This window comes from Oncorhynchus mykiss, chromosome 9 (genome assembly GCF_057628025.1).
Source record: "Oncorhynchus mykiss isolate SJ-2025 chromosome 9, ASM5762802v1, whole genome shotgun sequence".
Taxonomy (NCBI): Eukaryota; Metazoa; Chordata; class Actinopteri; order Salmoniformes; family Salmonidae; genus Oncorhynchus; species Oncorhynchus mykiss.
This window is the reverse complement of record NC_143030.1, coordinates 76620324-76633928: the sequence shown is the minus strand read 5'-3', so window position 1 is coordinate 76633928 and position 13605 is coordinate 76620324. Positions and strand designations below refer to the sequence as shown.

The 13605-nt window shown below is 41.7% G+C and overlaps 1 protein-coding gene across 1 annotated transcript in view; it reads right to left on the bottom strand.

Annotated features, from left to right (window-relative positions):
- Nucleotides 1–12142: 12142 nt before the first annotated feature.
- Nucleotides 12143–13605, bottom strand: part of slc16a4 (solute carrier family 16 member 4) — an 81023-nt gene continuing 79560 nt past the window's right edge. The window contains exon 10 of the mRNA XM_021616945.3: nt 12143–13170. Within this exon, the coding sequence (XP_021472620.3) occupies nt 12944–13170 (227 nt within the window). The 3' untranslated portion in view covers nt 12143–12943. The remainder of the gene's footprint in view (nt 13171–13605) is intronic.

Genomic DNA, 13605 nt, shown 5'->3' with positions numbered 1-13605 from the left:
AACAGTAACTGTGTTGTAGTACCACCTGCTAACAGTAACTGTGTTGTAGTACCACCTGCTAAAAGTAACTGTGTTGTATTACCAACTGTTAACAGTAAGTAACTGTGTTGTAGTACCACCTGCTAATAGTAACTGTGTTGTATTACCACCTGCTAACAGTAACTGTGTTGTAGTACCACCTGCTAACAGTAACTGTGTTGTAGTACCACCTGCTGACAGTAAGTAACTGTGTTGTAGTACCATCTGCTAACAGTAACTGTGTTGTAGTACCACCTGCTAACAGTAACTGTGTTGTATTACCACCTGTTAACAGTAAGTAACTGTGTTGTAGTACCACCTGCTAACAGTAACTGTGTTGTATTACCACCTGCTAACAGTAACTGTGTTGTAGTACCACCTGCTAACAGTAACTGTGTTGTAGCACCACCTGCTAAAAGTAACTGTGTTGTAGTACCACCTGCTGACAGTAACTGTGTTGTAGGACCACCTGCTAACAGTAAGTAACTGTTGTAGTACCACCTGTTAACAGTAAGTAACTGTGTTGTAGTACCACCTGCTAACAGTAACTGTGTTGTATTACCACCTGCTAACAGTAACTGTGTTGTAGTACAACCTGCTAACAGTAACTGTGTTGTAGCACCACCTGCTGACAGTAACTGTGTTGTAGGACCACCTGCTAACAGTAAGTAACTGTGTTGTAGTACCACCTGCTAACAGTAACTGTGTTGTAGCACCACCTGCTAAAAGTAACTGTGTTGAAGTACCACCTGCTAACAGTAACTGTGTTGTAGTACCACCTGCTAACAGTAAGTAACTGTTGTAGTACCACCTGTTAATAGTAAGTAACTGTGTTGTAGTACCACCTGCTAACAGTAACTGTGTTGTAGTACCACCTGCTAACAGTAACTGTGTTGTAGCACCACCTGCTGACAGTAACTGTGTTGTAGTACCACCTGCTAACAGTAACTGTGTTGTAGCACCACCTGCTGACAGTAACTGTGTTGTAGTACCACCTACTAACAGTAAGTAACTTCGTTGTAGTACCACCTGCTAACAGTAACTGTGTTGTAGCACCACCTGCTAACAGTAAGTAACTTCGTTGTAGTACCACCTGCTAACAGTAACTGTGTTGTAGCACCACCTGCTGACAGTAAGTAACTGTGTTGTAGTACCACCTGCTAACAGTAAGTAACTGTGTTGTAGTACCATCTGCTAACAGTAAGTAACTGTGTTGTAGTACCACCTGCTAACAGTAACTGTGTTGTAGTACCACCTGCTAACAGTAACTGTGTTGTAGTACCATCTGCTAACAGTAAGTAACTGTGTTGTAGTACCATCTGCTAACAGTAAGTAACTGTGTTGTAGTACCATCTGCTAACAGTAAGTAACTGTGTTACCACCTGCTAACAGTAAGTAACTGTGTTGTATTACCACCTGCTGACAGTAAGTAACTGTGTTGTAGAACCATCTGCTAACAGTAAGTAACTGTGTTGTAGTACCACCTGCTAATAGTAACTGTGTTGTAGTACCACCTGCTAACAGTAACTGTGTTGTAGTACCACCTGCTAACAGTAAGTAACTGTGTTGTATTACCACCTGCTGACAGTAAGTAACTGTGTTGTAGTACCATCTACTAAAAGTAACTGTGTTGTAGTACTACCTGCTAACAGTAAATGTGTTGTAGTACCACCTGCTAACAGTAACTGTGTTGTAGTACCACCTGCTAACAGTAACTGTGTTGTAGCATCACCTGCTAACAGTAACTGTGTTGTAGTAACACCTGCTAACAGTAAGTAACTGTGTTGTAGTACCACCTGCTAACAGTAAGTAACTGTGTTGTAGTACCACCTGCTAACAGCAAGTAACTGTGTTGTAGTACCACCTGCTAATAGTAACTGTGTTGTAGTACCACCTGCTAACAGTAAGTAACTGTGTTGTAGTACCACCTGCTAACAGTAACTGTGTTGTATTACCACCTGCTAGTAGTAACTGTGTTGTAGTACTACCTGCTAACAGTAACTGTGTTGTAGCACCACCTGCTAACAGTAACTGTGTTGTAGTACCACCTGCTAACAGTAAGTAACTGTGTTGTAGTACCATCTGCTAACAGTAACTGTGTTGTAGCACCACCTGCTGACAGTAACTGTGTTGTAGTACCATCTGCTAACAGTAACTGTGTTGTAGCACCACCTGCTAATAGTAACTGTGTTGTAGCACCACCTGCTAACAGTAAGTAACTGTGTTGTAGCACCACCTGCTAACAGTAACTGTGTTGTAGCACCACCTGCTAACAGTAAGTAACTGTGTTGTAGTACCATCTGCTAACAGTAAGTAACTGTGTTGTAGTACCATCTGCTAACAGTAAGTAACTGTGTTGTAGTACCATCTGCTAACAGTAAGTAACTGTGTTGTAGTACCACCTGCTAACAGTAACTGTGTTGTAGTACCACCTGCTAACAGTAACTGTGTTGTAGCACCACCTGCTAACAGTAAGTAACGGTGTTGTAGTACCATCTGCTAACAGTAAGTAACTGTGTTGTAGTACCATCTGCTAACAGTAAGTAACTGTGTTACCACCTGCTAACAGTAAGTAACTGTGTTGTATTACCACCTGCTGACAGTAAGTAACTGTGTTGTAGAACCATCTGCTAACAGTAAGTAACTATGTTGTAGTACCACCTGCTAACAGTAACTGTGTTGTAGTACCATCTGCTAACAGTAAGTAACTGTGTTGTAGTACCACCTGCTAATAGTAACTGTGTTGTAGTACCACCTGCTAACAGTAACTGTGTTGTAGTACCACCTGCTAACAGTAAGTAACTGTGTTGTATTACCACCTGCTGACAGTAAGTAACTGTGTTGTAGTACCATCTACTAAAAGTAACTGTGTTGTAGTACTACCTGCTAACAGTAAATGTGTTGTAGTACCACCTGCTAACAGTAACTGTGTTGTAGTACCACCTGCTAACAGTAACTGTGTTGTAGCATCACCTGCTAACAGTAACTGTGTTGTAGTAACACCTGCTAACAGTAAGTAACTGTGTTGTAGTACCACCTGCTAACAGTAAGTAACTGTGTTGTAGTACCACCTGCTAACAGCAAGTAACTGTGTTGTAGTACCACCTGCTAATAGTAACTGTGTTGTAGTACCACCTGCTAACAGTAAGTAACTGTGTTGTAGTACCACCTGCTAACAGTAACTGTGTTGTATTACCACCTGCTAGTAGTAACTGTGTTGTAGTACCACCTGCTAACAGTAACTGTGTTGTAGTACCACCTGCTAATAGTAACTGTGTTGTAGTACTACCTGCTAACAGTAACTGTGTTGTAGCACCACCTGCTAACAGTAACTGTGTTGTAGTACCACCTGCTAACAGTAAGTAACTGTGTTGTAGTACCATCTGCTAACAGTAACTGTGTTGTAGCACCACCTGCTGACAGTAACTGTGTTGTAGTACCATCTGCTAACAGTAACTGTGTTGTAGCACCACCTGCTAATAGTAACTGTGTTGTAGCACCACCTGCTAACAGTAAGTAACTGTGTTGTAGCACCACCTGCTAACAGTAACTGTGTTGTAGTACCACCTGCTAACAGTAACTGTGTTGTAGCACCACCTGCTAACAGTAAGTAACTGTGATGTAGTACCACCTGCTAACAGTAACTGTGTTGTAGTACCACCTACTAACAGTAACTGTGTTGTTGTACCATCTGCTAACAGTAAGTAACTGTGTTGTAGCACCACCTGCTAACAGTAACTGTGTTGTAGTACCACCTGCTAACAGTAACTGTGTTGTAGTACCACCTGCTAACAGTAACTGTGTTGTAGCACCACCTGCTAACAGTAAGTAACTGTGATGTAGTACCACCTGCTAACAGTAACTGTGTTGTAGTACCACCTACTAACAGTAACTGTGTTGTTGTACCATCTGCTAACAGTAAGTAACTGTGTTGTAGTACCACCTGCTAACAGTAACTGTGTTGTAGTACCATCTGCTAACAGTAAGTAACTGTGTTGTAGTACCATCTGCTGACAGTAAGTAACTGTGTTGTAGTACCATCTACTAAAAGTAACTGTGTTGTAGTACTACCTACTAACAGTAACTGTGTTGTAGCATCACCTGCTAACAGTAAGTAACTGTGTTGTAGTACCACCTGCTAACAGTAACTGTGTTGTAGTACCACCTGCTAACAGTAAGTAACTGTGTTGTATTACCACCTGCTGACAGTAAGTAACTGTGTTGTAGTACTAAAAGTAACTGTGTTGTAGTACCATCTACTAAAAGTAACTGTGTTGTAGTACCACCTACTAACAGTAACTGTGTTGTAGCATCACCTGCTAACAGTAACTGTGTTGTAGCATCACCTGCTAACAGTAAGTAACTGTGTTGTAGTACCATCTGCTGACAGTAACTGTGTTGTAGTACCACCTGCTAACAGTAACTGTGTTGTAGTACCACCTGCTAACAGTAACTGTGTTGTAGTACCACCTGCTAACAGTAACTGTGTTGTAGCACCACCTGCTAACAGTAAGTAACTGTGATGTAGTACCACCTGCTAACAGTAACTGTGTTGTAGTACCACCTACTAACAGTAACTGTGTTGTTGTACCATCTGCTAACAGTAAGTAACTGTGTTGTAGTACCACCTGCTAACAGTAACTGTGTTGTAGTACCATCTGCTAACAGTAAGTAACTGTGTTGTAGTACCATCTGCTAACAGTAAGTAACTGTGTTGTAGTACCACCTGCTAATAGTAACTGTGTTGTAGTACCACCTGCTAACAGTAACTGTGTTGTAGTACCACCTGCTGACAGTAAGTAACTGTGTTGTAGTACCATCTACTAAAAGTAACTGTGTTGTAGTACTACCTACTAACAGTAACTGTGTTGTAGCATCACCTGCTAACAGTAAGTAACTGTGTTGTAGTACCACCTGCTAACAGTAACTGTGTTGTAGTACCACCTGCTAACAGTAACTGTGTTGTAGTACCACCTGCTAACAGTAAGTAACTGTGTTGTATTACCACCTGCTGACAGTAAGTAACTGTGTTGTAGTACTAAAAGTAACTGTGTTGTAGTACTACCTACTAACAGTAACTGTGTTGTAGCATCACCTGCTAACAGTAACTGTGTTGTAGCATCACCTGCTAACAGTAACTGTGTTGTAGCATCACCTGCTAACAGTAAGTAACTGTGTTGTAGTACCATCTGCTAACAGTAACTGTGTTGTAGCACCACCTGCTGACAGTAACTGTGTTGTAGTACCACCTGCTAATAGTAAGTAACTGTGTTGTAGGACCACCTGCTAACAGTAAGTAACTGTGTTGTAGTACCACCTGCTAATAGTAACTGTGTTGTAGTACCACCTGCTAATAGTAACTCTGTTGTAGTACCACCTGCTAACAGTTAGTAGCTGTGTTGTAGTACCACCTGCTAGTAGTAACTGTTGTATTACCACCTGCTAACACTAACTGTGTTGTAGTACAACCTGCTAGTAGTAACTGTGTTGTAGTACCACCTGCTAACAGTAACTGTGTTGTAGTACCACCTGCTAACAGTAACTGTGTTGTAGTACCACCTGCTAACAGTAAGTAACTATGTTGTAGTACCATCTGCTAACAATAACTGTGTTGTAGTACTCTGTGGCTGAAAGGACATCCTATTATGTAATACTTAAGGTGCACATTATTTAGCCTGGCACAATGGAACCAATGTAATAGTCCCCAAAGTTCAAACCCCACCCATCTGACACTCCAGACAGGCTCCATCAAACTGTCCTCCAGTTGTAGCAGTATATTGTACTTGGAGATGACCACCACGGTAATATCACTCACTAGCGTCTGACAGTGTTTCCAGTTAAGTTTTAGATCAAACCAGATGTGACAACGGATTGCCCCAAGGCTGAGATGGTAAGTCCCGGATATAGATACATCGCATATCAATAAGGCAGATGGACGGTGGCTGGCAACAAAATGGCTCTTGGTGAAGACCCCAGACCATCGCCTGCCGTTGTTCTCTTGTGCAAGGCCCTGCACTGTGACTGAACTCGTGCCTTGCTTACGTGTCTGTCTGGGAGGGATCTGAATGTCAGAAGATTAATTTCTGTTTCTCACAAAATGGATAACAAAATATCTATTCTGTTCTAGTGGATTTCTCTGTTCCCTATAGAGTATCGTCACTTCTAGAGGATATACTGAACTCTGGAACATCCAAGACACTGTCAGACACCTCAGAATGTAAGTACTATCCATTCATACAATATGTTACTCTCTATATGATGGCATCTATACTATTACAAACTCAGTGCTGTTGAAATGAACAATCCACATTCTGTTCACCTCTTTACTTCTCATAACATTTTCCAAATATATTTTCCGTGTTTGTATTTTGAAGCGATTTAATTTGCTTACGAGATGATTTGTTTAAATTTGACTCAACATATCTGGTCTGATATACATTGTTTTTTTTTTTTGTATTGTTCATTCTCTTAATAAAAAAAGTGATTTTGGTGCAATTTCTTTGTGTGTGTGTGAGAGTGATTTTCTCCAGGTGTCTGAATAGGAGCAAAAATGACCCTAACAAACCTCCCCATCCATGTCACATATCTCTTTATTGCAATAGTAAACTGTCATGAATATGATTGGTTAAGCATGTTCTCTAGTATGTAAAATGTCAAGTCATCATCTTGTCTGACAAGAAATGATTGCAATCTGAATACAACATCAAATAAATTTCTAGGCGTTACCAATATACATTGACTTAAGGGTTGCTTTTTGTTCTTGTTTTCTTGAAAAACAATTGTTGGGACAAAATACATTTTTCAGGATATTGCTTAAACCATGGTTTCTTTATAATACACCCCACTGGGTTCAGACAGTAAATAATATAATAAACACATCTACTTTTAAAGCATCAAAATGTCCTTTTTACACACGATTTAACATGAACATTCAGTGGGCCCACAATCACTTCTTGGAAATCACACTGGAAGTGAACAAACAGTTAAGTCCCAAATGGCACTCCATTCCCTATATAGGAGCACTACGTTTAACCAGAACCAGAAATAAGGGCTCTGGTTAAAAGTGCATTATATAGAGAACAGGGTGGCATTTCGGACTTACAACACTGAGCTCTCTTGGCATCCATTTTAGGAGCGAACAGAGCTGCTGCATGTGCATCACGGTTGGTTAATGGGAGAATGTGTTAAAACAATACAAAGAGCTGTGCAGGCAGGACGCTGATGAGCTTTGTGAGAGTGAGCTGAGGGGGAAAGAGAGATTTGGTACTAGTTAATGATGCAGTGTTCTTTCAGTTGAAGCTTTTTAGCGCCACTAGAGGGCGGTAGAAAACAAAAGTGAAATGTTCCATCACTTAATTTTGAACCAAACTGGTCAGTGCTCCTCAAACTTTTTTGTACCAAGGACCGGGGACTGGTCAGCAGTATCTCACGAACCGGCACATGTCCACGGGTTGAAAAATACTGAACTATGTACATGCAGTATACAGTACTTAGGAACATTTAGTGAATAATGGGAAATCATTATGGTAACTGTCAAACAATTTGATCTAATATTGCGCTAGTATTAAACATGTTGAGCTAATATTACTTGTTTTGAGCTAGTACTAAACATGTTGAGCTAGTATTACTAGTATTCATCATGCTGAGATAGTGTTACTAGTATTCAACATGTTGAGCTAGTTTTAAACATGCTGAGCTAGTATTACTAGTATTAAACATGTTGAGCTAATATTACTTGTTTTGAGCTAGTATTAAACATGTTGAGCTAGTTTTAAACATGCTGAGCTAGTATTACTAGTATTAAACATGTTGAGCTAATATTACTTGTTTTGAGTTAGTATTACTAGTATTCAACATATTGAGCTAGTATTACTGGTATTCATCATGCTGAGACAGTGTTACTAGTATTCAACATGTTGAGCTAGTATTACTAGTATTCATCATGCTGAGATAGTGTTACTAGTATTCAACATGTTGAGCTAGTTTTAAACATGCTGAGCTAGTATTGCTAGTATTCAACACGTTGAGCTAGTATTACTAGTATTCAACACGTTGAGCTAGTATTACTAGTATTCAACACGTTGAGCTAGTATTACTAGTATTAAACATGTTGAGCTAGTATTACTAGTATTAAACATGTTGAGCTAGTATTGCTAGTATTCAACACGTTGAGCTAGTATTCAACATGCTGAGCTAGTATTAAACATGTTGAGCTAGTATTAAACATGTTGAGCTAGTATTGCTAGTATTCAACACGTTGAGCTAGTATTCAACATGTTGAGCTAGTATTCAACACGTTGAGCTAGTATTCAACATGTTGAGCTAGTATTCAACATGTTGAGCTAGTATTAAACATGTTGAGCTAGTATTAAACATGTTGAGCTAGTATTGCTAGTATTCATCATGTTGAGCTAGTATTAAATATGTTGAGCTAGTATTAAACATGTTGAGCTAGTATTGCTAGTATTCAACACGTTAGGCTAGTATTCAACACGTTGAGCTAGTATTAAACACGTTGAGCTAGTATTGCTAGTATTCAACACGTTAGGCTAGTATTCAACACGTTGAGCTAGTATTAAACATGTTGAGCTAGTATTGCTAGTATTCAACACGTTAGGCTAGTATTCAACACGTTGAGCTAGTATTGCTAGTATTAAACACGTTGAGCTAGTATTAAACACGTTGAGCTAGTATTAAACATGTTGAGCTAGTATTACTAGTATTCAACACGTTAGGCTAGTATTCAACACGTTGAGCTAGTATTAAACATGTTGAGCTAGTATTAAACATGTTGAGCTAGTATTAAACATGTTGAGCTAGTATTAAACATGTTAAGCTAGTAGTAAACATGCTGAGCTAGTATTCAACATGTTGAGCTAGTATTCAACATGTTAAGCTAGTATTAAACATGCTGAGCTAGTATTCAACAGGTTGAGATAGTATTAAACATGCTGAGCTATTATTCAACAGGTTGAGCTAATATTGAGCTAGCTAGTACTGCATTACTACGTTTGAAGCTAGTGTTTCTGAGAGAGTTTGAGGTGTAGATTATGGATGTGTCTTTGGCTCACAGTATACAGAAGGGTTAGTAAACATACCGTTATTTATAATAAAGGCAAATAGTGGTGATAAACAGTGAACCAGTAGACTGACAAAACATAGAAAAAAATGACAACATAAAAAAACCAAAACACCCGATAGACTAGACTCCCATATATAATGGCATTATACATTGATTGCATTGTCATTCTGTCTGCCTGGAGTTGTGACACTGAAGTAGCTAGCCTACAACAGCATTTCATTTCCTCATTTTACCAGTTCTGCTACAGTACATTGGGGTAGTAACATCTAAAGAATATATATTATCTGGGCTATAATAAGTCAATAATAGCCTGAGTGCCAATCTGTTTGTTCTCTATTGCCAACTCCTTGTCGCTCCATTATTGTCAATACAGCACAAGCAGACTGGCACGCAGGCTAAGCAAATAAAGTGTCTGTAAAGGCACTTGGTCAGTAGTTTACACAGTAAAGCAGCACCAACCCAATGTACCCTGCCCACCGAGTACATACGAAGTAAAGCCAGGTATTTTCATCCAATTTAATTTACCTACATGTATGTAGCTTGGTCCTTGCCAACGTCTATGGTGTGGTTGGCACGCCAAACAGGCAAGACAGCACAAACCGATCTGGGGTCAGGCTAACCTAAATTAGGGTCTGTGTACAAAGTCATCTCCCCTCAGTTGTATACCGTACATACTAAAATCCCACTGGGCAAAAACTGGTTGAATCAACGTTGTTTCCACAACATTTCAATCCAGTATGTGTTATTTCATAGTTTTGATGTCTTCACTATTATTCTACAATGTAGAAAATAGTAAAAAATAAAGAAAAACCCTTGAATGAGTAGGTGTGTCCAAACTTTTGACTGGTACAGTATACCATACGGTATATACACTGAGTGGACAAACATTAGGAACACCTTCCTAATACGGAACAGTCTCAATTCGTCAGGGCATGGAGTCTACAAGGTGTCAAAAGCGTTTCACAGGGATGCTGGCCCATGTTGACTCCAATGCTTCCCACAGTGTGAAGTTGGCTGGATGTCCTTTGGGTGGTGGACCATTCTCGATACCAGTGGAGGCTGCTGAGGGGAGGACGGCTCATAATAATGTCTGGAACGGAGGAAATGGAACGGCATCAAAACCATGTGTTTGATACCATTCCACTGATTCCACTCCAGCCATTACCACAAACCAGTCCTCCCCACCAACCTCCTGTGCTTGACACACATGGGACAGTGTTGAGCGTGAAAAACCCAGCAGCGTTGTAGTTCTTGACAAAAACCGGTGCGCCTGGCACCTACCATACCCTGTTCAAAGGCACTTCAATATTTTGTCTTGCCCATTTACCCTCTGAATGGCACACACACACAATCCATGACTCAAGGCTTAAAAATCCTTCCTTAACATGTCTCCTCCCCTTCACCTACACTGATTAAAATGGATTCAACAAGTGACATCAGTAAGGGATCATAGCTTTCACCTGGATTCACCTGGTCAGTCTATGTCATGAAAAGAGCAAGTGTTGATCATGTTTTGTACTCTCAGTGTAATCTACAGAATATGGTATATAATCTATATGGTATGTAACCTATACCATAAACAAACAACAATCTCAAAATGCCTCAAAATGCTAAATGTTTCCGTGTACAGGTATAAATATAGAGGTATACCAAGACATTTGTTGAATAGGACTGCGTGCTATATTCCCTATTCAGTGCACTACTTTTGACTGGAGCCTTATGGGAGCCCTATGGAAGCTGTATGGGAGCCCTATGGGAACTGTATGGGAGGTGTATGGGAGCCCTATGGAAGCTGTATGGGAGGTGTATGGGATCCCTATGGAAGCTGTATGGGAGGTGTATGGGAGCCCTATGGAAGCTGTATGGGAGATGTATGGGAGCCCTATGGAAGCTGTATGGGAGGTGTATGGGAGCCCTATGGAAGCTGTATGGGAGGTGTATGGGATCCCTATGGAAGCTGTATGGGAGGTGTATGGGATCCCTATGGGAACTGTATGGGAGACCTATGGAAGCTGTATGGGAGCCCTATGGGAACTGTATGGGAGCTGTATGGGAGCCCTATGGGAACTGTATGGGAGGTGTATGGGAGCCCTATGGAAGCTGTATGGGAGGTGTATGGGATCCCTATGGAAGCTGTATGGGAGGTGTATGGGAGCCCTATGGAAGCTGTATGGGAGATGTATGGGAGCCCTATGGAAGCTGTATGGGAGGTGTATGGGAGCCCTATGGAAGCTGTATGGGAGGTGTATGGGATCCCTATGGAAGCTGTATGGGAGGTGTATGGGATCCCTATGGGAACTGTATGGGAGCCCTATGGAAGCTGTATGGGAGCCCTATGGGAACTGTATGGGAGCTGTATGGGAGCCCTATGGGAACTGTATGGGAGGTGTATGGGAGCCCTATGGAAGCTGTATGGGAGCCCTATGGAAGCTGTATGGGAGCCCTATGGAAGCTGTATGGGAGCCCTATGGAAGCTGTATGGGAGGTGTATGGGAGCCCTATGGGAGCCATATGGGAGCCCTATGAGAGCTGTATGGGTGCCCTATGGGAGCCCTATGGGAGCCCTATGGGAGCCCTATGGAAGCTGTATGGGAGCCCTATGGGAGCTGTATGGGAGACCTATGGGAGCTGTATGGGAGCTGTATGGGAGCTGTATGGAAGCTGTATGGGAGACCTATGGAAGCTGTATGGGAGACCTATGGAAGCTGTATGGGAGCCGTATGGGAGCCCTGCTCAAAAGTAGTAAACTATATAGGGAATATGGTACCAATTGGGACGCATCCCAAGACTCCTCCATGGTGTACTTCATATTCATGGTGTACTGTATGACACACAGGGGTGTATGGTTTCTGATTCATATGGATGTGATTGTAGAGACTACAGTGACTGTTTTGTGTCAGGTTGTTGTCTTGTTCAATTCCTCCTGATACCGAAAGAAAAGTGTTCCAGCCACATTAGTCGACGCTACAATGAGATTTGTGTCGCAGGCGTCAGGCGATTCCATGAGAACATGAGGGATAACATATATGGCCTAGCAGAATAAGTGTAAATTTGGTTTATTTTCAAAGTTACAAAACAGGATTATCTGTTTTCTGTCTCTCTTTATGGACTGAATGTCAACCAATCCACAACCATTTTTAGACTATTCATATAGCTGTGGTCATCATCTCCTCAGTCCGTCAGTCAGCTAGCCAGTCAGCCTGTTAGCAAACCATCCAGACAGTCAGCCATTCAGTCAGTCTGTTAGCCAGCCATCCAGCCAGTCAGCCAGTCAGTCAGTTGGGTATTCCTTGGCTTTCTCCAAAGGGGCACGGTCATTTCACCCCATCCAAAAGCTGGGTAACTTAGGTCCAACTGGCACAGTCGGCACATGGAGGTCCAACTGGCACAGTCAGTCGGAGGTCCATGCTTGTTTTATTAAGGAGAGTGAGAGAAAGGGTGGAAGCAGCCAACTCTGCCCTTCTTCCCTCTTACACAGTTCTGTGTGGCTCAGTTAATAAGAGCAATGTCTCTAGCACAGGTCGCGGGTTCGATTGCAGCTAGGATCCCAAATACTAAAAATGTCTGTACTCACTGTACTATAAGTCACTTTGGATAATCGTCAAGCGTCTAGCATTTATTAAGAGCAGGAAGCCAACCCTGCCCTCCCTCCATCTAGATAGCCTTGATTCCAGGCTTGATGAAGTAGAGTTGGGGAGTCCGATAATGTCCCAGCTAGATCAAAAGGTTCTAAGGACCGTAGTGATTGTTAAGGCATGGTGATTGCCCTATGGTTATTTTTGCATACAATATTCTCAGAACATTCCAAGGAACCAAATGTGAAAGCTGTGGTGAAACCACCATCTAGACAACGCCATTGTTGTTCTTCAGGACAGGGAGCTCTGGTTCGGGGCAGAAGCAACCGTTGGTTTTCCAGCTGGTGTCTGCGTTCCGGGCCTCGCGTCTCTTCCTCCTGCTCTGCCACCTCCTCGCCACGGGCTCCAGGAAGAGAGACAAAGAGGATAGCAGGTAACACCCCCCCGCCAGGTAGAAGGAGCAGTCGTAGGTCTGGGTGTAGTCATACAGGAAACCTAGAGGATGGAAGACAAAGGGAAGCCAAAAAGGGGAGACAGTCAAGTCATTCAATGCTAAGAGAGAGAAACGGACATCTCCCCCCCTGAAACGGACATCTCCCCCCCTGAAAACACAAATGACAGAAGACACCACCACAAAAAGAAACCATTAATAACGTCATTCAAACTGAAAGAAACGGACATCCCCGTTCACCACACATTATGACAGGAGACACCACTGCAAAGGGAGGAGACCGTTAGCAATGCCATTCAGGCTAATAATGTCACTTGTTGACTCAATGAGAGAAGCAATGGATACACACTGTAGATATAGAATTACTGGCAATTTTAGATTCTATTTTTATTTGTTATGAAGACACACACACACACACACAGAGAAACCAAATCTGACATCCCCCTGGACACCACACGTTATAGTGACAAATTACACCA